Source organism: Lutra lutra, chromosome 2 (genome assembly GCF_902655055.1).
Source record: "Lutra lutra chromosome 2, mLutLut1.2, whole genome shotgun sequence".
Lineage (NCBI taxonomy): Eukaryota > Metazoa > Chordata > Mammalia > Carnivora > Mustelidae > Lutra > Lutra lutra.
Window position 1 is genome coordinate 89,184,676 of NC_062279.1, and position 27,771 is coordinate 89,212,446.

The following is a 27,771-nucleotide window of genomic DNA, read 5'->3' on the forward strand; positions in this document are numbered from 1 at the left end:
GGACTAAACGCGTTTCTGTGTTCTAGTAGTAAAACTTGCATTTCCAGGAAAATGAAGCATTTGATGAATAAATTAAAATTAGACCTATCCCATCCCTCTTTTTTTAATCATTAAGCATATTTTCTATTTGTATGCTGAAACAAGTTTCTAGAAATATTTTAAATCCCACAATGTCTCTGTCCCTGCCCATTTCAGCATGCTTGAAGATGACCTTCAGCTCAGTGACAGTGAGGACAGTGACAACGAACAAGTAAGTTTTGTACACCCCAACATACCAAGAATCCTTTTAAATCTGGTATTTCTGAGCTGTGTATCCTAACCTGTTGTTTGTTCTTTTCCTCGTCCTCCTTCCCCTTATTGTGAATTCCTAGAGCCCAGAGAAGCCTCCTCCTGCATCTGCACCTCCAAGGTATCGTGTGCGTGTGCGAGCAAAGTGTTTGCCTTTTCTACCAAATGGAGGAAATACAGCCCTATTTAGTGCTTTCATAGCTTCATCCTGGGGAAGGACATGAAGGATCACAGTTAGAAGAAAGTACCTATTTAATTTTTTGGAAGCTCTAAATTTTTTGAAGCTCTAGTCAGCCTGGAGAGGTTGTTAATGCTATAAAAGAGAAAGTCCCTGTACATACCAAAAACATCAGTTTAGATGTTTAAAATTTTTGAGTTTATGGGGCGCCTGGGTGACTCAGTCAGTTGAGTGTCTGCCTTCAGCTCAGGTCAGGATCTTGGGATCCTGGGATCAAGTCCTGCATCAGGCTCCCTGCTCAGTGGAGGTCTGCCTTTCCCTTTGCTTGTGCTCATTCTCTCTCACTCTCTCAAGTAAATAAATAAAATCTTTAAAAATAAATAAAATTTTGGGGGCGCCTGGGTAGCTCTGTCGGTTAAGTGTCTGCCTTCAGCTCAGGTCATGATTCCACGGTCCTGGCACAGAGCCCATGTCAGCCTCACATCAGCTCCCTGCTCAGTAGGGAGTCTGCTTCTCCCTCTCCCTCTGGTGCTCCCCCTCTCTTTGTGCATGCGCTCCCTCTCTTGGTCAAATAAAATAAATAAAATCTTTAATTAAAATAATTTTTTTGAGAGTTTAAAAATAAGCTGAAATCACTTTCATCAGTATTATATAACCAGTATTTTAAAGGTTATGCTATAAAGAGCCCAATGTTTTTATGAAAGTTTTTATGGAAGATATATTTGCTGTTTTCAAAAATCATAAAGCTGAATCATTTCTGTAAATTCTTTTCTATAGTGCCTGTTTTCTCAGTCATGAATTTCTAATTGTTTCAGCTACTTTCATTTTATTTTAATTCATTTTATAAATAGATTTTAAGTAATCTCTATACCGAACATGGGGCTTGAACCCACAACCCCGAGATCAGGAGTTCCATGCTCTACCGATGGAGCCCAGCTAGGTGCCCCTCAGCTGCTTTTAAAAATGAGCTAGAATGCATGTTAGTGTGATGAAAAATGGCACTCTTTTCACTTTGTAAACAGCAGCCATATTTCAGAAAATAAGATGCTTTAGTTTTTGGAAATGGGAGTTATCTGAACTACCTTTATAATATTTTCCTCTGGTACTGAATTTAATGATTTAATATTCCATTACCTGCCTTCCACGGGCAAAGAGTTAAACTGCAGTAGCTGTTGTACTTGGTGAGATGAGGTCATGCATTCTGAGACAAGCACAACAATAAACTCTTCCTGTCGAACAGGCGATGTGATAGTTCATGTGGAGAAAGATCGTATATTCATAAGCTCTGCTCATTTGTTTATATTCTGTTCAGTAATTTCTGGTAGCTTTTAAGGTCCTGTAAATTATGACAAAACAGCCTAACTTGAAAGTGACAGAAAAGAAAAAAGGAAAGGTGGCCATAAATTAGAAGCAGGAATAACATTAAGAGTGCATCTCATTCCAGTCATCACTGACTTAAGCTACCAGTGTGAAAGGGATCACAAGCTCCATGTAACGTTTTTATATGAGGAAATTACATCATAGCATAGTGTGTGTGTTTTAAAATTACTTCAACTAGTGACTTTTATATAATATTTTTTTCTACTTATTTTAATAAACAATTTCATTTAGTAAGTTATTTCATATTTTAGGTAGATGTGGAGGCTTTCAAGATTTCAGTTATTGATTTATTGCTGTGGCTAATTCCATCCAGGGCAAATTTTTAAGACGGGCTGTGAAATTCTGTGTGTGTCTCCAGGAGTGCGATCATTGTGTGTTTTCTCACTGACCTAGAATTATTGCCACCACCTGCTTCTTCTTCTTCCTTTTTTTTTTTGAGATTTTATTTATTCATTTGAGACAGCACAAGCAGAGGGGAGAGGCAGAGGGAGAGGGAGAAGTAGACTTCTCGCTGAGCTGGGAGCCAGACATAGGACTCGATCCCAGGAGCTGGGAATCATGACCTGAGCCAAAGGCAGACACTTAACTCTCTGAGCCACCCACATGCCCTGATTGCCCTGTTCTTAAAACTGGAGTAGTTAATCTCTGCTTTGGGTGGTTTTGGGGGGTGATGCTAAGCCAGTTGTAAAGAAAGGCCTCTTTTATCATCCTACCCAAGAGTGTGACTGGATTACCTTTGAGGTCACTGTCTAGAGGAACACCCATTTATATTCAGTATATTCAATATTCTCTGGTTACCATTTGGGTAGTTTTCATATAGAGAATAGAGGGAGATTTTAATGTTTTTGTTCTTCTTTGGTAAATTAACTTCTTTGGGCTAATATATACCCACTTAAAGTAAACTTAAAGGGTCAGAAAGTAAGTATTTTAGGCTTTGTGGGCCGTCTAGCCTGTCTGGAAACTATTCAGCTCTGCTTCTAGGGTGTAAAGGCAGACATAGAGAATATGTAAAATAATGGGAGTGGACATGTTCCAACAAAACTTTACTTAGAAAAATAGGCGGCCTGTCCATGCTCTGGTTTACCAGATTCTCATAGAATTTGGTAAACCATCAAATGTAAATTTTGTGGCTCAAAATGTTCTTGAGGAGCAAAATTCCACAGGCTTCTCTTTTATGTAATTCTTTGGTGAGCTATTTTAAGGATTTTTCACTGGTTTTTGAGCCCCTCTGGGCCTTTCTCTGAACTGGATGGTATGGTTGATTTAGTAATATTAGGTAATACTGAGGCCCTTTCTTTTGAGTAGCAACAAAGTGGCCAAGAGGGGAAATACGTAGAGAGGGAAAACATCCACCTTGTGAGGTGTCTTCAGACTCTCTGTCTGGGTTGCTTCGCAGTGCCCCGCAGTCACTTCCAGCAGCAGCGGCCTCAGCACATTCCAGCAGCGCCGAGTCAGAGAGCACCAGTGACTCAGACAGCTCCTCGGACTCGGAGAGCGAGAGCAGCTCAAGTGACAGCGAAGAGAATGAGCCCCTAGAAACTCCGGCTCCTGAGGTACCGTGTCCCCTCCAGGAGGCAGAGAGGCCATCTAAGATGGCGGCGTCCTGTCTTTCGGGGCTAGAGTCTGCTGTGGGCCAGTGCTGACCCTGGGCTGAGTGGTGCTGCCCCCCTGGGACGGCTGTTTCCGACTCCCGTGCTGCGTAGAGTCTGCCGTTTCCGTTGACTTCTTACCAGACGTTCGGCACGAGAGATTTGGGAGAGCGGTCTTCTCTCTCCTGTTTAAAATGATAAGTTCTTCTCTGTTGTTGCTAGCGTTGTTGGGAAGAGCAACTCATTAAGAATGTTTGCACACCATTTTCTTTTCTCTTCTATTGAAAAAAAGAACTCGTTTTTTAGTAGGCTGCTGTTTTAATCTTAATGAAAATTCTTTTTGAAATTTCAGGAATGCATGAATTAAGGAAATCAAAAGGAGGCAGCCCAGTTTAGCAGATGGCAGGAACGTGAACTACTATAAGTCATCAGAGGTTCTATTTTTGAATCACTAAAAGCCATGCATTAAATGGATGGCCAAGTGGCTTTGCCAGGGCTGTTTCTTGCTCCCTTTGCTCCATGTGAAACAGGGTTAATTGTGTTTGCCTGTCACCCACCCTTGGGAAATTCTGTAAGATAAACGGATGAGACGGCAAATCGCCAGCATTAAGTTTATCTGGAGGATTTATACTATTCTGTTTTTTTTTTTATGGATCGTTGAGCACAAGAAGTTTAATAACAATCTGGGCTGCCAGATGCCCTCAAAACTTGGAGTAGCCATGTAAAAATTATGCTGGGGAAGACTACTTCCAATAGTCTTCCAGCATGAAAAGGGAAGAAAGACATTCTTGGTGAGCTAGACCAGCTTGTATAGAGAAAATTACTCTGCATATTTTAGATGGGAATCCTGGGAAAGAGCCTTTCTGATTAAGAAAGCGTTAAAAGTTCCCGGTGTTTGTCTCTGCCGTGCAGCAATCAAGGCAGTTCCACTAGAGCATTAACCGAATGCATCTGGAGAACACGTAGTGAGCTTAACAGCCGGGGGAGGGCAAGGGAGGCTGGAAAAATAACTGTCATTTTTTTGTTAGATACGAATTTATGTCTGACACAGAGTAAGTGCTCAATAAATATTTTCTGGCGTGAATAAACATGAATCAGCATTAACTGCACTTAAAATGCCTTTCAGATTTTGGACACTACTCTCTGTATTTCTGGGGAATGTTTCCTTGCGTGATACTAATTACTGTTGAAATCATTTTTCTGTGCCTCAGGGAAAAAGATACTGACTAGGCTTTGTGGACAAATTGTGTGATTCTTCCTTGTTTATAAGATCTTTACTTTATGTCTCACCTTATTCAATTAGAAAAATCTGCATGCTTGTTTGGTTGATAAAAGAAGGAAGAGAATTAGATTAAATAATAAAATTTAGTTGAAATAAAATGGAAATGGTACAGACTTGGCTGAATAATTGAAACTTGAAAGAAAAATTTAATCTGGTGTTTGTATTAATGAAACCATTGTATCTTTTTTTGAATCCGTTGTATCTTACTGCTCAGAAGGTTACTGGAGTAGATTTAGAGACTCTTAGTTGAAAAATAAATGTTCCCATCCTACTTTATTTTTTTAAAGCACCTTACCAAAGAGGCTCCTATTTGTACCTTTGTGTTGATGAGCAGATCTGTCTAGATTTGGGACACAGTTTATATGTCATATCCTGACACTTGACTTCACCAGAAATACTTAGTCTGGGTCTTTGATTTTTTCCAGTGTATTTAACGACCTTCTCTGCCTTGAAAAGGAATACCTGCCTTTTTGTAAATCTGTGTGAGAGTAACATGAATTCCACAATAGGCCACAGTTACTTGTTTTAACTTTCTCACCCTTTTAAAAATCTGGTTTTAACACTGAGAATTTTGCTTTTTATGGCTCCATTTTAAGTTCATTTGACAAAGTAGTCCAGTGATCTTATGAGATCTCAAATGTCCTATGTCTGTCAATGGGCTGACGGCGAACTTGGGGGAAAGCCACTTTCAGTGTCTGCTTTATAGTGTGAATCAAAATGTAAATCTCAGCTTTTCAGAATATGTAGGATGGACAAGCCGTCGTCTTTTTATTGCTTCGGTTCAGAAAAAAATGCTTTTATTCTTAGTTATTCAAGGAGGATCTCCTTAGTTTTCTAATCAATTCATTGTCCAGTTTTTTGTTTGTTTGTTTTTTGTAGTAAACTGCCTTTGTTGATTTGCCTCCTAGACACTTGGTACTTTTCCATGAATTATTTGACTTAGCTCTCTGTCCACCCTGTGAGATGGGGAGCTGTCTTTTCCCTGTGAAAAGGTAGCGACACCAAGATTCAGGCCCATGGCCATCTAACTCTGAGGTCTTTTTTACTATGACAGCAGGCCTCTCTCACACTTCTCTTCTTTTTCTTTTCCTTTCATTTTAGGACTCCTACTCACTAATAATGATGATGTTTTTACTAAAAATAAAATAATAAAAAGGGCATATTTGTGTATACCTCAAAACTTTTTATTCAGCATTACAATTCATCCTAAAATACACAAACTTCTGACAGTTTGAGGAGTTAGGAGATGTAAAGGGACAGACAGACGTTTATGAAGGTGCCAAATGAAAACCAGTCCGGTATTTTTTCATGCCCAGTGTGCAGTGTTTGGGTTGCGCCAGCCCTGGGAGGCTGGCGGTGGGGCACGAGGAAAGGCAGGACAAGAAAGCAAAGGCCAAACCTTGATCCTACCCAGCACTTAGACTTAAAATTCGTTGTGAAATCCGTTTCAGTCGATCCCTTATGTTAAAGTTTTTCCCATTCCCAACATCCAAATATCTGACCTTAAAAGAATTCTGTACATTTTCCCGTCTCCATAGCAGGTCTGTAGAAAGGATTGGCCTTACCCTTTCTCCTTGTCTGGGTACATAGACTCAATTTTACCCTGCATTTGGGCCATATGCCTGCCTTCTGGACATTTTTAGGACCACGGTAGAAGAAAATGTGTTTTATTTCTGTAATCAGGACATTCCTTTAGTAGGACATTCCTACTAAATGTATCTTATACTGCCCTGTTTTGGGGTGGGGGGAGAGCAGATGTTATCTATACCAGGAATGACTTTCCTTTTTGGTTCATGAATAAATCCTCTCCTGTAGAGTATGTCAGTGATTCCAGTGGGCTGTGAACTCCTCCCAGGTGGGAGAGCCGCACCCCTCCCAAGACAGAGTTTGAAGGGTTCAGTTCCTAAGGTGAGTGGCAAAGGATATATCCTAATGCCTTGTCCCCAGTTAGCCGTCTGGATTACCACCCCCTAAAGTGTTTGCAGGAAATACTGTCTGACAAGTAGGTATTGGGTGCTGATCTTTTTCTCCACCCTTCACCATCCTCCTGTCTTTTCAGAATATGGAATACAGTTTTAGATTTCCTGTGGCAAAATAAATGCCTGGCGCTCTAGGGCACTTTCCTTCTTCCCTCCTCCCTGCTCTGAAATTCAAATGAGAGCCTGGGTGTAGCGTTGATACTGAAGGAGATCTATTAGATTAAGCAGCAGTAAGGGGCAGGCAGAAAAAACAGTTCTGCAGCCCTCTTTGTGGCCAAAGTTTAGTCATACCTGGTTCCTTAAAGTTCCTCTTCTGGAACCGAGGAAATACCAAGCCGAGGAAATACCTACCTGATCATTTTTTAACGTAACTTCTTCCTAGCTATTTACAATATATCCGCATGTCTCGCTGTACTAGGTTGTTGTGTTCTTACAGAGTTGAATTGTTTGGGACGTTCCACTCAGGAAAATTGTTAGCCATCTCTCCCTGTAAAATACCGTCCACCTACTGCAGTGATCTCCTTATCTGTCATCTCACCAGTTAGATTCCACGTGGAATATCTTTCAGTTAACATCCTGGTGCACTATGTATATGATTCATACAAACCACCCATCAGAATGAATGGGTCTTAGAAACATGTAGCATGTCGGTGATGTACTGCCCTTTCAAAAGGTGTAATCATTGCCCACCCTTTTAGATGCGAATTTATTTCCATATGGTGTAAGATGTGTACATAGAGTAATATGCCTGTGGAAATGCTCAAGTAAATATCTCACGTCCACCACTATGTGCAAGACATAGAGTGGAACTTGGAGATCCAAATGTCCTTGGGTCTGCTTTTAATAATCTACTTAGAGAGACCTGTTGGGATTCATCAGTAGTCAGTCAGCAACAAAGATTTAAACAACAGTTAAGATACCAGAAATCAGGAACTCTGTTTATTCCTTGGATCAGATGTACATATCATCAGTCTAATCTCACCGCTTTAATTGTGTGCTCTGGAGCCTCCCTGTGTTTCTCAGAAAAACAGATCTTATTCAGATAAGATTGTCCCTAACAAGAGACTTAATGTTTGATTTTTAAAGAATTCAAGTGGGACTGAAGTTAGCGACCAATTTAGTTGGTTAACATGACTTCACTTGTTCTTTTACCAAGGTGAAAATTTGAAAGTCAGGCTGTAATCCGTGATATACTGCCAGCCTTGTCATGTATGAATGTTGAATGTTTTTAAGTAAAGAGATGAAATCAAGTCTTGAGGAAGGTCATTTTCAATTGAAAAGTGTCTCAGAAAACAGAATAAAGCCTGTAGGTAATCACTAAGAATTAATTTATTCATTAGCCTTCTGAAAATCCTTTTGATAAAAGGATTCTGTTCATTCTTTATTTCTCCCTTTATTTTCTGATTGTTTACAGGCCAAAATGTGTCAGTTCTGTCTAAATCGCACTGTAATTACCATGAAAACAAAACACTTAATATTACAAAGATTTCTCAGCAGTGGTCAGTGGTCTGTACCTCATGGTCTGTCATTAGTCAGCATGTGCTACAACAAAAATTCATGTAGTACAAACAGATTGGAAGATTGTGTTAAGAGTTAATTATTAGGAGACTCTGACCTGGGTTGGGGGGAAGAGAGAGAGAGAGACTCTGACCTGTAATTAAGAGAAGGATAAAAAGGACCGAATTCTTAGGTTTGGGAATGGCTGCATCTCCCTGGGGGAGTCCTGTACAATTGGTTGACTAACACAGAAGAGCTTATCATCCTTGGTCAGTTCACATTTTTCTCTTGTCCTTTGTTTTTAGCCTGAGCCTCCCACAACGAACAAATGGCAGCTGGACAACTGGCTGACCAAAGTCAGCCAGCCCACAGCGCCCCCAGACGCGCAGGGGAACGCAGAGCCCCCGTCTCGGCACCCGGACAGTAAGGGCAAGGGTGGGGGCGACTGCAGCGGCCCCACCGCCAGTCACGGTCAAGAGCGCACGGAATCCAAAGATCCTCCCCTCAAAAGCTCCAGCAAAGCCCCTCGGGGCTCCTCTGAAGGCCCCCACACCGGCAAGAGAAGCTGTCAGAAGTCCCCCGCGCAGCAGGAACCCCTGCAGAGGCAGACCGTTGGAACCAAACAACCCAAGAAGCCTGTCAAGGCCTCGGCCCAGGCAGACCCACGGGCCGGCCTGCAGGTGGAAAGTGAGCCAGGACCCCCTCCATACGGCTCCAAAGACCAGCCTTCCAAAGACAAGCCCAAGGTGAAGACGAAAGGGAGGCCCCGTGCCGGAGACAGCAGAGAGCCCAAGCCCGCGGCACCCAGCCCCAGCGAGCGGAAGAAGCACAGGAGCGGGCCGCTGGCCCCCTCAAAGGCACTCTCGGGCCCAGAGCCCACGAAGGACAATGTGGGGGCCAGGAGCCCCGAGCACTTTGCCCTGGTTCCCCTGACGCAGAGCCAGGGCCCGCCTCATGGCAGCGGTGGCAGTGGCAGCAGCGGCAGGACTAGTGGCTGCCGGCGCGCTGTGGTCGTCCAGGAGGACCGCAGGAAGGACAAGCTCCCAGGACCTGGGAGAGACCCTAAGCTGCTGTCCCCACTCAGGGACACTCCTCCCCCACCAATCTTGATGGTGAAGATAACCCTGGACCTTCTTTCTCGGATACCCCAGCTTCCTGGCAAGGGGGGCCGTCCGAGGAAACCTGAGGACAAGCAGCCCCCCGCAGGGAAGAAGCTGGAGTCGGAGAAGAGAGGAGCAGACAATTCAAACAAGTTGGCCAAAAAAAGAAAGGTGAGTGAAGCGGGTGGATTGTACCTGCTGTTGGCCTGGGGCTGGCTGTGAGCCCTGAGTTGTCTTAGGACAGGGGGGAAATCTGCTCTGATCTCATGTAGCCTTTGCTCCTACACCAGAATGACCCTGTCACTGTGGACCTACAGGCTTCCCACTTTGCCTCCAAGCAGTAGCAAATGCTAGATCCCTTCAGCAGTTTTGCTAGTTTGAGAAAAAGTGCAGCAGGCATGGAAAAGGATATCTTGTTATAGGATAATGTAGCATTTTGGGGTACACCTTTATTTTTTATGATAACATTGGTATTTACCACCCAACCCATTATTAAGTTCTGCCCTAGAAATGAGTATCTTCCATGAACTGAAATGTTAATCAGTGTTCTGAATTACTGAAAGAACTGCCATACGCCGGCTTTCTCCCGTGGTCTGACCCATTTAGCACCGGTACTACATCTGTGTTTTAACTCAGGGCTGCCTAGCGCCTCATTAATTTGAAACCACCAGATTTAGAATGTGTGACCTCTATAAAAGGCTTTTATTCATAAGCAGAACATTATAAAAAAAAAGTTATAGAGCTATTAGACACACGGTTAGGACACCTTGTGGAGTAATAAACAGGACTGATAATGGTATATTACGAGGTATTGAAAATCTGTCATTTTGTTATCACAATTTTTGGAAATTTCATTTAAGGAACAAACAAAATGGGGAAAGAGAAACATTCATGGGGCACCTGGGTGGCTCAGTTGGTGAAGCGTCTTCCTTTGGCTCAGGTCATGATCCCTAGGGTCCTGGGATTGAGCTCCACCTCAGGCTCCCTGGTGATCGGGGAGTCTGCTTCTCCCTCTTCCGCTCTCCCTGCTTAGGTTCTCTCTTTCTCTCTCTCTCTCTGTTAAAGAAATAAATAAAATCTTTAAAAAAACAAAAACCATTCATACACCACTTAAGATCCAGAGTTAACTTGGACACACCACTGTTTTGGACAGACTCCTTCCTTCCTTCCTTCCTAGATCTTGAATCACTGAGCTCCTGATACACTGTTGCTGGTGCTTCATGGCAAAAGATAAGTGACTTTTTCCTCCAGTGGCATTCTTTCCAAATTTGTTCAAGATTCAGAGTGAAAGGCCCAAGAAGAGCCAACTCTTTCCTGCTGACAAGGGTTAAAAATTTTTTTAACACTCTTATAAGTACACAAAAAAACTTCTTACTCAGTCCTGAAGGTTGAGCTAAGAATAACAAAGGACAGAAAGATCATGAAGCCTGCTGTCCTGTCTGTGATTCAACCAATTACTCCACTAGGTTAAAAATATAACATGACTTTATCAAATGGCAAAGGGCGACTGTTTTTTCCAGAAGCTTGTTGAATGAGACGTGAGGGTGTGTATCACCACCGTAACTGCAGCCGACAACTCGGGCTGGGTGGGATCCGGTTCTGGTCAGTGCTGTTTCAGCTAGAAGAGGGTATATTCCCAGGTTGGATAACTTTTAAGATGGTCTGGGTGTGTGTTAAAAAGTGTAAAACTTTATGGATGAAATTGTGATGGGCCTGGCTAGGAAAAAGGTCCCTACATCTCATATTCCCAAGAGAGGTTCAAAAGTACTCTCCTTGGAGGTACCTGGTGGCTCAGCCAGTTAAGCCTCTTACTCTTGGTTTTGGCTTAGATCATGGTCTCGTGGGTCATGGGATCAAGCCCTGCATCAGACTGCGTGCTCAGCGGGGAGTCTGCTTGAAGGTTTTCTGCCTCTGCCCCTCCCCCTGTGCATGCTCTCTCTCTTGCTCGCTTGCTCTAAAATAAATATTTTTTAAGAAGGCACTCCTTTACGCCCCCTTCCTCCTGCGATATCTTTTTATCATTCATCTCCCAACCGTCATGGTCTTACCTAGTCTCTAGTGAGCCTTCTGCATTAGCTGGAGTGGGGCAAAGTATTTGCTTCTAAAATAGGTACTAATTGGGAATGTTAGAAATTGGAGGCTTCCGCAGACAGTTCTCAGCCCAGTCCATACCCCAGTGCAAATCTAGAAGCATTGCTTGCAGCTCTGGAATGGGAGTCTCAGCTCTCCCTGTTGAGTATGTGAGTCGTGCCCTCTAAAGAGCTGTTCCCAGCCCTTGGCCTTGCTCCACTAGGGCAGCTCACTTAGCTCTCTGTCTAGAGGATGGAGAAATAATGACTCTCAGCTGAATCAGATATATGCTTTCTTGAATGCTTTGGCAGGCAGCAGAGATCTGCCCCTGGGAACTGTTTTGCCCCTCCACTGTGATACCGGCAAGATCGGGGTCTGAACCAGACTGGTCTGTTCCAGACCCTGGCTACACATGATGGTCACTCCGGAAGCATTTATGGCCGCCAGTGGGGTTTGCACCCCCTCTCTTGCCCCCTTCATTGGTGTTTTTTGAATCCTGATGTCTGGCAGAGCTGGGAACTGCTGGAGCAGAGCCGTACAGCAGGGCTGGGGATTGTACAAAGCTGGTTCTTTGGACCGAGAGTATCCTCTGGTGGGCTCCTTCGACATCATGGATCTAGGCAGTGAGGAATTCCTTGCCTAAAGTATGTCACTAGTTAGAAGCTGTCTGATAAATTGATTTGAAAATAATCCAACTGTGTACTTATTTCATGATCAGAGAATCATGGTCTTTTGGTTTTATTCTGCTGGGTTCCAGGTATTATGAATATTGGGAGTATGAACCTGAGCTCCTTCCCGGAGTGGGTGGGCTCCCCTGTTTCCTGTCAGGGCCCTGACTCCCACTGTTCGGGCCTTCCCACAGAACGGCTGCCTCCCCCAGTTTGTGTGCCTGGGCCCCGAGGCAGGCAGGTCTGGTCTCTGTTCAAGCCTCAGCGCTTTGCCACAAGTGTGGATGGTGACGGTTTGTTCATTGCTTTCATTTTAAGTGTGAACACTAGAAAACTCTCTGAGCAGTTGAAGAATGTGCCTGATCCTTCACATTAGTGAAATTTTGTTTTTTTTCTCTGTTTTCTTTTTTGATTTTTCAGTAGACTCCATGCCCGTCATGGGGTTCAAACTCAATCACCGTGAGACTGAGTCACATGCTCTACTGACTGAGGCAGCCAGGCACCTCCCCCCCGCCCCTGAACGTTAGTTTTTCGCTTAAATCCTGTCTCTTCCTTTCGTGGTGCAAAATGTAGCACAAATTTTGGGGAGGTTAACAGATCCTTGAAGCCACTTTAGACTTAAAAGCAGAAGATCACCCTAAGGACGTAATGGTGGGTAAAAGCAGCTCTGATGAAGCTGTCAGCCATGGCCTCTGCAGAAAAGTACTTACTCCTTTAAAGGACTGGGCAGGGGGCAGTTCATGACGAAAAATGGAGAAAACTGTGGGAGAAAATAGGTGTGACTTGACGTAGTGCTCCGTACAAAAACCACAAATTTCTTCATCTAGCTTATAGTTTAGAACTTCAAATACAACTTGTGTTTTCATTTCAACAGTTTGTAAACCATGCTTATGTTTCCCAGGCCGTGAGGACAAATGGAAGTCGAGAGGTACAGTAGAATAAACACAGTCAGCCCAGTGCAGTCGAGATCATTCTAACAGTACGCCTAACATGCATGGCGCTCCGTGTGCGGGTTAAGCGTTCTAGGCATTTTGTAGATCTCTCTCTCTCTCTCTTTTTTTTTTTTTTTTTAAGATTTTATTTGACAGAGAACGAGCAAGAGAGAGCACAGGCAGGCAGAACGGGAGGCAGAAGTAGAAGCAGGCTCCCCTGTGAGCAAGGATCCAGATAAAGCAATTGATCTCACACGACCCTGAGGTCATGACTTGAGCTGAAGGCGCTTTACCGGCTAGGCCGCCCAGGTGTCCCTGTAATATCTCATTTAATTTCAGTCATTGTCTGGATCGCCTCTCAAATAAAATGCCAGACTGTCCTAACCATTGTGTAGACAGATAGCCAAACAAGGAGGTATATTCATTCAAGTCTGCCTTTTCATTTTTCAAAATAACTGCTTCTCTGACCAAGAAGCTTTGGCATTTTTGGAAGTAACATTTCGGAGCTGTCATTTATGTCAGTTTTGGGGAATGGGAAGAGGAAGTTCTGGGATGTCGTGGGAAACTGTGTTTCTGTTGCTTGCAGATCATTCAGTCCCTTCTTGTATCCAGGGTCTGACTGTCTTTCCTTGATGGTTTATTCAGACCAACATTTCCCGTTAGTCTTCTTCAAAATCGAGGGTTTGAAAAGTCATGCCTTACAGTTTCCTAAAGTCACTGATGTCTGATTTCTTCATGCCTTGTTAATTGCCCTAAGAAGAGCATCATAACTGTATGAGATGGTAGCCAAGGTTGTATTTTATTTATTTATTTAAAGATTTTATTTATTTATTTGACAGAGAGAGGCATAGTGAGAGAGGGAACACAAGCAGGGGGAGTGGGGAGGGAGAAGCAGGCTTGCCTGATGCTGGGCTCTATCCCAGGTCTCCCGGCTCATGACCTGAGCCAGAGGCAAGACCCTTAACGACTGAGCCACTCAGACACCCCTGCTGAGGCTGTTTTAAACCGATCTTGATGCTTGTGTATTTCCTCACCAAGAAGAAGGGGAAAGCGCATTATTTTTCCTTTTCTGTAGTATTTATCCTAGTGACTGTAATCTGTCTTCTCAATCCCTGCCCTCATTATTGGTGCTAATTGGACCTGATGTCCACTGTGTCATTGTCTTAGTGAACCTCCTGCAGAGGCAAATCCTGAGTTTCCCAGAAGGCTGCTTCTCTACTTTTCCTGTCCCCAGGTGCTACCAAGCCCGCTTGCTTCCATGAGGGAGACAACGGTCTTAGAGTTTTGAGCGCTAAAATACTACAGGTCACTAGCTCAGCTGTTCCCTTTTCTAAATGGGATCCCGGAAGGCTCTAACATCACTTGGCTGCTTAGCAAAAGTAGGTCTGGAGCTCGCGCTGGCTCCTGTGGTCTAGCGATGTTCTTCTCTTTCACACACGATGGTTGGTTTCTCTTTTTTTTGGTGGCCAAGTGTCTTCTTGGGGGGGATTATTGGAGAGAGGTTTGAGATTGGTGGTATCCTGACTCTGACAGAGTGTCATCCTGGCTCAGTCCCTCTGCTGTCCCCATTCCTGCCACTCCAGTGTGCCGCGTCCCCACCCCCACGCCCCTCTACCTTCTACATCTGTTTCCCTTTTAAATGCTCCTTGGCTTTGTTGTAGCTAAGCTCCTGGTAGAAACTCTGTGGCCTAAAATGAGTGTCCATTTTGGAAAAGCTGCTTTCGCTTTCCCTTTGCTACCTGTGGGTACTTGGACGGTGAGCCAGATGCTGGGGCAGGCCTGCGGCTGCCCTGCAGGAGCTCTTCTTTGGCAGCCAACCTGGCCCAGCACAGCCTGAGCTCTTCCTTTTATGGTCTTGGGACTTGACTGCGACTCTGCGGGTGGGGCAGCCTCGGGCAGGTAATCCTTGGCCGCCTGACCCACAGGTTAAGAAAAGCAAACAGGTCAGTTACGAACCAGTCACCAGCCCCCAGCCTCCTCCTGTTGCAGATGCAGGTGCTGTCGATGCGCTTATCCCTCTAGAGAAAGGGAAGCCCAAAGCCCAGAGCAGACACAGGGTTCCCTGGAATGGGGCTTGGCCTGTGGCTAACCCACAGGGCGCAGGAGATTTCTTTGTCCTCTTGAAGAGAGAGTACATCACCCTCGTCTCATCTTCAAAAGGCTGCTTGTCCCAGAAACATCTGAAGAACACCTTGCCTCCTGCTTTTCAGCCTCGGAATTCAAGACTGCATTTCTCGCCGCTCAGTACTGCTTGGCGTGCTGTTTCAGGGCCCTTTCCTAAATCCAGCCGCTTAGAGTTGTAGCACTGGGTCTGCTCCTGGGGACCTCAGCCACTCACCCTACTTTCTGTGCCACTTCACAAATGCTTACTCCAGGGAAGCCTCTGTGACTGTTCCAGACAGCAGATGATGGCGTTTCAAGTGCACAATGTACAGAGACCCTCACCTTAGGCCCCCAGGCTTGAGGTCAGGCAGGCAAGGGCCATCACGAGGGGAAATGTTGCTCATTGGGTTTAATGGCTTACTTTGTCCCAGCTTACAAAATGTGATGGTTTGTCAGCACTGCCTGTCAGTGCCGTGAGCATAGTACTCTAGTCAGCGCCAACACGGGCGTTTCGTGTTAGTGTCAGCGTTTGTGTTTGGTGATTTCTTGGGGGTTTTGTAGCGGTTCTCTTAAGTCACTGATTGGTACAAGCCAGGGGTGTGTCCAGTTCGTGAGGGCTGACTCCTTGTGACAGGCTTATACTCATGTGTGGTGTCTAAGGTCTGCCACTTTGGTTTATGGTCCTAACCAGCATGCCCTAAGCAGTGTGAAGGTAGACAAACAAAAATGAACTCTCATTCCACCTCTGGGGTTTGGTGGGCTTTTTTGTTTTTTGTTTTTTGTTTGTGTGTGTGTGTGTGTGTGTTTGTTTTTTTAAAGGAAGTAACCTTTGAGGAAGTAACCTTGTGGACAGTTTATGCCTAGTTTTCCCGTGGGGACTTATCCTATGTGTCATTAATTACCTTCCACTGGAAAAAGTATATATTGCTAACTACCATGTGTACAAGTTAATGCCTGTCTGGATAGTTCAGCAAATCTGTGACTTTGCGCAGAGAGAAATCCCCCATCTTCTCACACTGGTTGCTGGGCCAACTTCCCAGCCCTTAATCTAAAACGGAGGGGAATTTAGTGGGCTCACCGGTGGTAGACACACTTGGGCACAGTAGGTTCTTAACTGACAAGGAGAATAGTAAGGTTCTATCTTAACCCAGTCATTTCCAGATTACTCTCTCTTCTCTGCTAGACTTGATGATCTATCAAGGGTCACCATTACGAATTGTTGATGGGCGTCTGTGTGCTGTGTGGAACCCCAGGAGGCTTCTCCTGGCATGTGCCAGCGCCTTTCATTTCTTCTGAATTGTGCTCCAGAATTCTGCTGCTGGCCCCGACTTCCTTGCTGAAGGCCACAAGAGAAACAGCTGTGTGAAATTCCCTCTCCTCTTTCAGCTATGCCTTTAAGATGTGCCTGTTTATTTACGTCACATTCTCTCCTTACTAGGGTCCCCCAGGGTGCTTTTTCTCCAGTCTTCTGTAATAAATGGTTATATTTCTGAGCATATTTCTGTTGTTCTCTAATCTGTAATCTGTACCTTTGCTGTTAGAGCAAGGGGAGGGGCAGAGGGAGAGAGAATTTCAAGCAGACTCCCTGCTGAGCACAGAGCCCAACACTGGGGCTTGATCCTGCAGCCCCAAGATCATGACCTGAGCTGAAATCAAAAGTCGGACACTTAAACAACTGAACCAGCCAGGCACCCCTAACCCTAACCCCTAACCTAATTCCTCCTTTGTGTTGCTAATTGAAAGTTCAGAGCCCAGTTTGCAGATCTCCTCTAGAAAACTGTAGCACAGCACTGTCTCCTAGGAATACAAAGTACACCACATAATCTGATTTTAAATTTTCTAGTAACCACATTTAAAAATACAAAAAGGCAAAAAAAACAGTGAAAATAATTTTTAAATTTTTATTTAATCCAGTATAACTAAAACATCACCACTTCAGCATTTAATCAATATAAAAATAATTACATTTCCCATTTGTGCACTGAGTCTTTGAGCTTAGTCACTTTGGACCAGCCATGTCCAAGTTCTGTCTAGAGGCCGTCTGGCGGCTGTCGGCCATGTGCAGGCCATGCGGAATCAGCCTGGAGGAGGGGAAGCCTTCCCTTGCACTTCGTTTCTCTTCTCTCCCCACATTTTCCCTTCTTCCTAGTCTCACTTGTGTACACACCAAGGAACCTGTACCTTTGTAAGCCACCTTGAGTGGTCCATTTTGAAACAAGAGATAAAACGCTTTTCCAGAGGAGACCCAAAGGGCTGAAAGAACGGGCACACTCTGGCACATTTGTTTGCAGAATGTCTGGTGGGGGAAGGGCATGGTTTTCCCAGTCCCTTTCCTTTGAGCGGGGCCAAGCTGCTTATTAATAAGCTCTGCCCATCTTAATTTATTCATTTTTCTTGTAGAAATTAGGGAATGAGGGAGAGACGGTGGTGAAAATCAGGGCCTCTCACAATCGGTTAGCGTGAAGAATGTTTTCTTTCCTCTAAGGGTTTAACAGAGGATTTCAGGTTTTTTAGGGATTGTCCTAGATTGACTGGGTGGTGTCCCAGATTTCTCTCTTGGTGAACTGACAGTTGGAGGAGTTTCGTTCTAAATGAGCATCAGAATTAATTGAAGGACTCCCAGCAATCACTTTATTGTCACTTGCTGTTCTTCCCATGGAGTGCTTCTGTGAGCTCAGACCCGTGGGAAGGAAGCCGCTGTGAAGTCACTGAGTCTACGTGAACCTGGTCTGCTTGTTGACCAGGGAGAAAGACTTCTGCCGGGAAGAGTTCTTTGTTCTCTTAATCATTGCGTGTATTTAGCTTGCACTTTATTTGGTGCAGACAGATGTTTCTGAGGTATGTGACTCTCTGTAGAATTAGAATTCTGCTTGTACTCTTCCCTCATTAAAATTATACTTATCCTTCATTTTTTCCAAGTTTCTTGAGAAGTAGAAACATGTGTCCCCATATATGTATATAGAGAGAGAAAGACAGTCTCTTAAAAAGGAAGGAAGACAGTTGTGTCAGTGGAGGAGAAAAAAGAGAATCCCAAAGTAACCGCTTTTTGTTGTATGTCTTTCTAGTCCTCTCTGTAAGTTACAGACAGAGGGTTTTGTAACCCTGTTTCTTTCTCAACAGTATTCTTGTTTTTCATTAGATGAAAAGTGAGCCTTAAATACTCCACTCCTAATTTTATACAAAGAATAAATTAGTGGGCATAAGTGGATGGTCATTTTGAAAGAAACGGGGATGTCCTTACTCATAAAATCATCCCTTGTCACTTGCTGTGAATATGCATGCTTTATTGATCCTTTTCTATTTAGAAAAACGTCAGTGATGTGGTGAGAACTATTACGTACTCTTCCTGTTGTCAGCCCTTACTTAGACATAGACATCCTCCCTTCTCTGGGTGGGAAGAATACTCCTTCCTTGTGCGAAAATCTGTCTCTGTACAAATTACCAAATCTCGATTGTCTACTTCCCTCTGTACCCTGAAACACACACAGTATAGGTACTTAGAAGTTTGCTGTGTGCGTATAGGTGTCGCCGAAAGTCCAGTGACTCTCTTTACCTTTGCTGTGTAGTCTTTTCTGTTTTGTCCGTACATCTGTGTTTTAACAGTGTACTTTGTTATAATACACTAATAGGCTGAAGCAGAGAAAGACCATGATAGCAAGAAAGCCAGACCGGAGAAAGAAACCAAGTCACAGTCATCATCTTCATCCTCCCACAAAGAATCTTCTAAAACAAAGTGAGTATAGAGATTAGCAATAGCCCCGACAGGTGATCCAGTCTTCCTGGGTCTTGAAGGGCAAAAACATTTCTCCTATGCGGTAGGAGCAGATCAGCACACCATTGGGCTCATTTTGGTGATGCACTCTGTTTTCACGTTGCTTTCATCCATGAGGACCTTTTGCAAAATCACAATTTGTTGAGCCCAAACTAAGGTTTTTCAGACATTTTAACTATGGAAAATTTCCTGAACATGTGGAAGTAATTTCTTTCTAAAAGAATTTTTCACAAAAACAAGAAGCGTGCTATTATTATTATCCCTACTTTGCAGAACTGGAAACAGAGGCACAGAGAAAGAAAATGACTTGTTCACAGTCACAAGATTCTTGACAGTTGGAGCTAGCAGTTGAACCCTGGGAGCCTGGGCTCAGTGCTCTTTCTTCAGGCGATTACCGAGGGTGCCCAGGCCTATTCCCTAAGTCCCTTGCTTTGGAGAAAGGTGGCCACAGGACAGGGGGTTGCTCCAGGAAGGTGTGAATATAAAAAAATAACGGTTATTCATTCTCTGGTTTATTCAAGAAATCGTTTCATGAAATGACTTGGCAAAAGAAAGTGCGGAGTGTCACTGGGTGGGAGCCAACAGAGATATGGGGGAGGGGAGGATGGAGGAGGAAAGAGGAGGTGGCATCTGGGCTAGCCTGCTTGTCAGAGAAAGGTACAGGTTGGGGAGCAGCTAATAAGACTAACTTGGGGGAGAGTAGGGTGGTGGACTCTGGGAGCTTAGTGACAAACCATACAACTTAATCCATTATTTATAGATTGGTCTAGATATCTCAGAGGTACCCAAAGTCCCTGAAATTTGGCCTTTCTACAAGAATGGATTTCGTGCTCTATGATTTCTTAATTTTTGGTGTCAGCAGCCATTTTCTCTTAAAACTAAACTACTAAGTTATATGGCTCGTGTTCTGTCTTGTTAATTTTGCATGATGTCTCCTTCCAGAACATCCAGGCCCTCCTCTGAGCCCTCAAAGAAGGAAGTGCTTCCACCCCCATCTGCGTCATCCTCCTCTTCCTCCTCCTCCTCCTCCCAGAAGCCAGCCAAGCCTGCACAAAAGAGGCCAAAGCGGGAAGCCGACCCCTGCAGCCAGGACCCTCCCCAAAGTGCCAGTAGTAGCAAGGGCAGCCACAAAGACTCTTCTGCTCCCAAGCACAGAAAAGTAGAGGGGAAGGGATCTGGAAGCTGTCAGGAGCACAAAGTAAGTTGGTGGTGGGGCCGGGGGGCAGGTGGGGGGCGGGGATGATGGCTGGAACTTATGGAACTTTATCCATCAGTACAGCTTTAAGTTCCCAAATAAGAGAGGTTCCTCATGATGGTATTTCAGGACTCTTCATCCCTGTTAATAAGGCAGTAATGAGTTACTTGTGGTTAAAGTTCTCCTTGTGAGAGTGAAAAAGATGGTAAATTTTCCATGTAAGTTTAGAGGCTATTTATTCTTCCTTAACAAAGTGGTTCAGGGGTGAAAAATTGGAATAGATTTTTGTGTTAATTTCCTATCAGGTGTTTTGCAGTAAAAAAATGTTACCCAGCTTAGTTCTTGGTTTGCATGCTTGGTATCAAATACTTACATTATTGGTCGTAATGGGAAAAAAGTAGCCACTTTCTCAAATACAAGGTCCTTTTTTCCTGCCAACCTGCAGGGGCGGTGGTGGGGGCGGGTGCATGTTGACAAAGAGAAAACGTTATGATTAGGTTTGTTGGTTATCTTGTCTTTTGGACATTCTTGTCTCATATCGTTGTGGTCCTCAGTACATTCAGAGCCTACAGTTTAAGCTGAATCTAGCTAGGAAAATGCTTTGCTAAGCTAAATTGTACAGTGCTTGATTTCCTCTTTTTTTAAGCTACTACTTTGGGCTAATTTAGAGGGGTGGTATATTTAGGTCAATGATTTTAACTGTTGGAGTGTGACCTGTATGATGATTTTTTTTTTTAAAGGGGTCTTCTGGAGATACTGCATATCCTTTTCTAGTGCCTTCTTTGCCAAATGGTAACTCTAAACCAGGGAAGCCTCCGGTGAAGCTTGACAGGTAAGACCCTGGCTTTTCCTGCTGCTGCTTTCCTCCTGTTTCCTCTGCCTCTTCTCAGCTTCCCCCCTCCTCTGCCCTGGCTTCTCCCAGCCTTTTTCACCCCGTTAGTCTTCAGTCATCCTGTCCAGTCTAGTAATTCCAGGTTCCTTTGACCCACCCCTGGTCTTTGCTTCTCTTTCAGACAACAAGCAGATTTTCACATGAAGGAGGCCAAAAAGTTGAAGCAGAAAGCAGAATTAATGGTCAGTTTGGCTCTTCCGTCCCTTTGGTAGAATGTTTTCTGATAAGATCTCTGTGGTCTCATTGAATTCCTTATCACTGAACTCCAGGGTGAGGGTGGGGGTACGGAGGGGGTGGGAGAGGGCCAACGGAGGCCACAAAGTAAAGCAGGATCAGTGGATTTTTTTGTTTGTTTTAAAAGATTTATTTATTTATTTATTTATTTATTTGAGAGAGAGTGACCGTGAAAGAGAGCATGGAGAGGAGAAGCAGACTCCCCATAGAGCAGGAGCCCGATGTGGGACTTGATCCTGGTACTCCAGGATCATGACCTGAGCCGAAGGCAGTTGCTTAACCAACTGAGTCCCCAAGGTGCCCCATGGATCAGTGGGTTTTATCAAGTGAGGGGTAACGGATTCTTAGCGAAATTATTTGCTTTGACTCAGTCTGAACGTGGGCGAATATACAGGGTACCTAGTGACAAGTTTTGTATCTAAATGAATGGAAGTTTAGTCTGCCTGGTGCTGATTTAATACACGAGGGCTTCCTCTTGCCACTGAGTCAGTTCTTTGGATGTGGGAGGCGTGTTCTGCTCTTGAAAGTTGATCAGTTTGTGTTCCGCCTGAAAGATTACGGAAGCTGACGTAGTCTGTTGCTCCAAAATTGTCTCCAAGCCCTTGAGATAATAACCCGAGGGAAGAGTAGACAAGTGCCCTTAGGTAAAGTTTTAAGATGAAGGTAATAATGATTGCAGTGTTGGTAAACATGCTTTTACAAAATGAGCTCTCTTTACCCAGTGGCTGTTGGAACTTTCTGGGAAGTGGTGCTTTTGTTGTTAATTGCATCCATAATTAAATGTGCTCTTACATTGCTGTGGCAGTATAATTAGATAATGCCGGCCCTTTGTCATGTTCAAACATCTAAGACTCAGGGGCTTTTATTTATTTAATGTTTTCTCTGAGCCTCAGCCCCTGCAAATACCATCTATTGAACCTTGTGCCACGGGGGAAGAGCAGGGTGGCCGCCCGCCACCCCCTCCCAGGTCCTGGCTTATGCTCTTGGCTGCCTGCAGACTGCACCCCAAAGTTGGTGCCAGAACTGTAAGAACCTTTTGAGATCTGCAAAAGAGTAAATACTCAGTACTTTGTCAGCCGGTTGTCTAAAACTTAACGTTGACGTTGCACGCTTTCAGCCACTGGATTCCTTCATGATTCAAACAGTAGTCCAGGGAACTTTGTTTTTGTTTTATATACAAATTAATTTATACAGATGCACCTCTTCTTCCTCCCTACCTAAGCTGCCCATATATCCCAGTGTGCCCAGTTCAGTCCTGCTTTATACCTTGTTGCAGCTCATTTTAATACCTAATAATAGCTCATTTCACTCTGAAAATACTCTGGTTTGGACAAAAACCGGAATGGGCAGCCTCTTTATTCTTCTTTAATTCTCCTTTATTTGGGGGCACCTGGGTGGCTTAGTCAGTTGAGAATCTTTCTTCAGTTCAGGTCATGGTCCCAGGGTCCCGGGATCAAGTCCCACATCAGGCTCCCTGCTCAGCGGGGAGCCTACTTCTCCCTCTGCACCTTCTCCTTGCATGTGCTGTCAAGCTCTCTCTCCACCCCCCTGTCAAATAAAGAAAAGTAATAATTCTCCTTACTTGCACAAGGTCTCACATCGGTCCCTTTTGCATTCCACATAGTTAAGTGCACCTCTGAGCATAGAGGAATGTATTTTTTTCTCTGCGTTACTCAAGGTTGAGTAGGGAAGTGAGGACACAACTGCTTGAACACCGTCTCCAGAGCAACCCAGGAAGCTATTACAGGAATATTGTCATTGTTAGCCTTACAGAATACTTTGCTCAAAGAAGTGGATATTGGCAATTTTTTGTTTTACTATACTTTTTTTTAGTTACTATATGTAGTAACTATATAGTAACTTTATATATAATAACTATATAGTCATTTTATATATAGTAACTATATAGTAACCTTATATATAGTTACTATAGTTCTTTTTACTGTAGTTCCTTTCATTTATGAACTGAGGCCGTATAAATCTTGGAATTTCCATGAAAGAGATAGCATTAAGTAAACAAATTTGAGGAGTTATATTCTCACCAGTGAAGCAAACCAGTAAAGCCATGTACCGCTGGTTTAGTGGGGGGCGTGCCAATTTGATCTTTATTCTTTGTCACTAATTTTCTTTTTCCTTTTCTTTTTTTGAAATGTAAAACACTTTTTCTTAAACATATAAGATATTTTTCAAGTACAAGAAGTTGACAGCACTTACTAAATATAATACTTAATGTTTCAAGTTTTTCTTAATTTTTCTTAATTTTTCTATATCATGTAATACTAGTTTCAGGAGTAGAATTTATTGATTCGTCACTTACATACAACACCCAGTGTTGGATCACAAGTGTCCTACTTATTGCCCATCACCCATCAGTGCCACCTCCCACCCATTCCCTCCAGCAGCCCTCAGTTTGTTCTCTACAGTCAAGAGTCTGTTTTATGGTTTGCCTCCCTCTCTGTTTTTATCTTCTTTTATTTTCCCATCCCTTCCCCTATGTTCATCTGTTTGGTTTCTTAAATTCCCCATAAGTGAAATCATAGAGTATTTGTCTTTCTCTGATTGACTTATTTCACTTACAATAATACACTCTGACTCCATCAACGCCACTGTAAATGGTAAGATTTCATTCTTTTTGATCGTTGAGTAATATTCCATTTATATATACATATATATGTTTACACACACACACACTCCCCCCAACATCTTTATCCATTCATCCGTCGGTGGACATCTGGGCGTGCTCTCCCTAGTTTGGCTCTTGTTGCTAACGCTGTTGTAAACACTGGGGTGCGTGTGCCTCTTTGAATCTGTATTTTTGTATAATTTAGGTAGATACCTAGTAGTACATCTGCTGGATCATAGGGTGTTTGTATTTTTAACTTTTTGAGGAACCTCCATACTGTTACTGATTTTCTGAGCCTGACTTTCTCTAGAAAAAATATTTAAGATCCACGTTATTTTTTAAAAAATTAGCAGCCCCACACTGTCTTTCTTTGCCGATATGTCACCATCTCCTTATACTCCACTTGCATCTTGGCTCTTTTTAATTCTCTTTGAATGTAGCAAATTGAAAGCATTAGCAGAAACTGCAGACTTGGATACGAGTGAATTGGTTGCTCTCGTAACATGTGGTGCATATGGCAAGTGTAGAGGAAAGGTGGAGGCGCCATCCCTGTCCCGGAGGAGCTGGCCATGTCCGCGATGCTGCACGCCTTCAGGTGTAGGTGACCGCCAGGATTTGATCTCCTCCATGTTTCTCCTTGTCCTTTAAGGGACTCTGAAGTTTTAACCTCGCTGGCCCAGGGATAGCCTTGCACATTTAACCCTGACCTCCACATGAGGTTGGATAATCTGTTTGGCTCTAAAATACAGAAGACAATTATTGTTAGACAGAAGTCCTTAGATGCTCCTAAACCATAATGTTTCCTGTTGCTTATATGATAAACTTCAACACATACAAAGAAATTTGTGTCTGCGTCAGTCTAGGTGCGTAGGAAATCTGCTTCTTAGGAGAATCACATAGTGAGTAGTTTACATGCGTAACAATGACGTGCTTACTGCCTTGGTTTGATTATGTAGTTTAAGACTTTGAGATAGTAGTCTTTGTAAGATTGTTTTCTTTTTCCTACTACTTTTTTGCTAAGGGAGATTTTGCAGCGGGTCAGGGCCAGCAGGCTTGGGTTATTATTTCGAGTTATTCTCAGGCTTTTCCTTAGCCATAATTAACCGAAGACAGTGGAGGGAAGCTGAGGTAAAGAATGTCGTTGAGAAAATAAACAGTTAAGTCTGTCTGAGGCCTAATGCTGACCATGTTCTTCTGCAGACGGACAAGGTTGGGAAGGCTTTTAAGTACTTGGAGGCCGCCTTGTCCCTTATTGAGTGCGGGATTGCCATGGAGTCGGAGAGCCCGGCGTGCAAGTCGGCCTACTCGGTGTACGCAGAAAGCGTGGACCTCATTAAGTAAGTGCCGTGTCATTTTGCCATTTTCCTTCGTGCTTCTCCGTCCTCGCCTTTATTGTTGGAATCGATTCAAATGTAGTAGGAAGACGACGTAATGAAGAGAGCCTTAAAAAAAGTTACTGATCCAGGACCATCTCTTGGGCCCAACATGAAAGTTGTATCCTAGCTGAAGTGCTAGAATGGAGGGACTTGGTCCAGCTCCGTCCTTTTGCCAGGCGGACTGTGAAATGCCAGGCCTTTCAGGGAGAGGCGGGTTTTTCCAGTTTGGCTGTCTTATCAGATGTGTTGGCAGCTCCGGGTCAGCTCCCTTTTTTATCTGTGTTTGGGCAGGGGACTCAGTGAGGACTTGAGTCTACGTGGTTCCCAGCAGGTAGACAGGCCAGAGAAGAGACATGTTTTTGCCTGCTTTGCTGAATGGCCTGAATTACTGCTCTAAAGCCTGGGGTTTTTTTCTGCGTGGTTTTCATGTCTTCACATCTTCAGGAAAATCAACATAAAACCAAGACAAACAAAATAAGATGACTTTGCGCCTTGGCTTTTCTAACTGCCTTTGGTTAACCTGATGTATTTTTGCATTTTCCTATAGATTTATAATGTCATTAAAATCCTTCTCAGACGCCTCAGCTCCACAAGAGAAAATATTTGCTGTTTTATGGTGTGTACATTTTTTTCACTTGTCTAAATGGTATTTGCTGTTGCATCTTTTGCTGTTACAAAAAAAAATTTTGAAATTTGTTTTCTTCACATGGAAATTAATAGTGAAAGGCAAAACAATACCAGAAAGTAGAGTGTGTGGGCAAGGGGTTAATCCCACTGATAGTTACTTTTTATGAAAGGCATCTACCGCCATTTTACTGTTGACTCAGTAGATGCTTTGGTCTCATAACTTAAGTGATATTTCTATGTATTTGTGTTTTTCCACCAATGTTTACTTTGTGGGGAGGGACAGAGAGAAGGAGAGAGAGAATACCTTAAGCAGGCTCCACACCTAGCGTAGAGCCCAACCTAGGGCTTGATCTCAGGACCCTGAAGCCGTGACCTGAGCCAAAATCCAGAATGGGGTGCTCAGGTGACTGAGCCACCCAGGCACCCCTTTATGTCTGATTTCCTTTTGAGGATAGTGTGAACAGTAAGAGTCTTAAGATGTTCTTCCTCACGTAGATGAGGAAAGCCCTGTGTGTTCCTTAGACTGTGAAAAGTTAGTTAGATGGCTTTGTGTAGTGCTGGTACTTGTGTTTACAAAAGTAACACTTCACTCTCACTTCTGTTTATGTTCATAGCATGCGTTGCCAGTCCATTTTGAACATGGCGATGTTTCGTTGTAAAAAAGATATAGCAATAAAGTATTCTCGTGCTCTTAACGAACACTTCAGCAGTCTTTTCAAAGTTGCCCAGGCGCCTTCTCCATGCGTTGCAAGGTAATGAAAAGTCTAATTTAAATAATTCTCAGAATCAGGTTACCTTTATATACCTCTATGTTTACCTCTTGCTTTTGCAGCCATTTGTATGACTTTGGCTTTCCAAAAATTGTGTTACATCTGTGTGCTGAATTGCTCCTTAAACTTAAATTATTAGTGTATTTCTACCTCTTTGAGGAATGGTTACAAGTCAAGGAAAGGTTATAAGTCTGCTGAGTCAGTAACTTAAGAAGATAATTACAGAGAATCTCAGGTCAAAATTTTAGAGCTTTGAGGATCTACAGATACGTCTGACAACACAAAACAGGCAGAGCCAACTAGAGCCAAAGTCTTTTCTCTGTCTGTAGGACATATTGTCTTGGCATTTCAGTAAATAAGAACTTTCTAGAACCAAATCCCCTTATCTAGGGTCCATGACAGTACTATTAATAATGAAAACTATCTCTCGCTAACTCCCACCTCCTTTGTGAACTGAAGGTGTTCATTTGTGCCATAAGATGGTGAGAAACAGAATTTTTGTGCAGGTGTTGTTAAGATGAAGTTAAAATTTTCTACCCTGTAGTACTTGCCTAGTATTTTTTTTTTTTTAATTTGGTTATATTCCTTGAAAAGTTCCCAGTTCTGATAAGTTCTGCTATTTTAAGAATATCACCTAGAAGACTGCCCCATTTCTAGCACATTCAAAAGGAGAGATTCCCATATGGCCTCTCTTTAAAAAAAAAAAAAAAAGTCCTGACTGAGAAGTAACTTCTTACTTCCGAAAATTTTCATGCCACTCACCTCAGATGTTAATTCTAAGTTAATTAATTGTCATTCACATTATTTTAGATAACTCCTTCCCCATTTGCCCAGCCAGTTTATAGCAAACTATAAACTTGGTTTTCTCTACCAAACCTTGTTTTTAGGCACAGAGGATAAAGCAGTAAACAAAGCAGACAAGAATTTCTGCCCTCGTGGAGATTGCTCTCTAGTCCTTCACGGTATATATTCTGTGGGGGACACTTGGGGTCCCTGCAGCCCCCAAGGGCAGATGGACCCAATCATGAGGCTCCTGCTGCTTGACCTTGATCTTTCCATTACCTTTCCCATCTCAGTGTTTTCCGCATGTTTCTCACTTGAGGCCCATCAAGGCCCGTGCAGGTAGGTAGCCAGAAGGAGAACAGGGAGAAGAGCGCATCCCCTGAGGTGCAGTGCCTCCTGTCCATCTCCTCGGAGGCATCCTGTCCTTGGTTCA

At 43.5% G+C, this 27,771-nt stretch overlaps 1 protein-coding gene across 6 annotated transcripts in view; it reads left to right on the forward strand.

Moving 5' to 3' along the window:
• AFF1 (ALF transcription elongation factor 1) overlaps positions 1-27,771 on the forward strand; it is a 227,663-nt gene that overhangs the window by 174,423 nt on the left and 25,469 nt on the right. For all 6 annotated transcript variants that reach the window (XM_047717922.1, XM_047717917.1, XM_047717918.1 and 3 more), the window contains 11 exons: positions 196-250; positions 372-409; positions 3,243-3,399; positions 8,499-9,464; positions 18,696-18,799; positions 19,781-20,036; positions 20,774-20,865; positions 21,047-21,107; positions 24,983-25,119; positions 25,706-25,774; positions 26,400-26,537. In XM_047717922.1, coding sequence (XP_047573878.1) covers positions 196-250; positions 372-409; positions 3,243-3,399; positions 8,499-9,464; positions 18,696-18,799; positions 19,781-20,036; positions 20,774-20,865; positions 21,047-21,107; positions 24,983-25,119; positions 25,706-25,774; positions 26,400-26,537 — 2,073 coding nt within the window. The remainder of the gene's footprint in view (positions 1-195; positions 251-371; positions 410-3,242; positions 3,400-8,498; positions 9,465-18,695; positions 18,800-19,780; positions 20,037-20,773; positions 20,866-21,046; positions 21,108-24,982; positions 25,120-25,705; positions 25,775-26,399; positions 26,538-27,771) is intronic.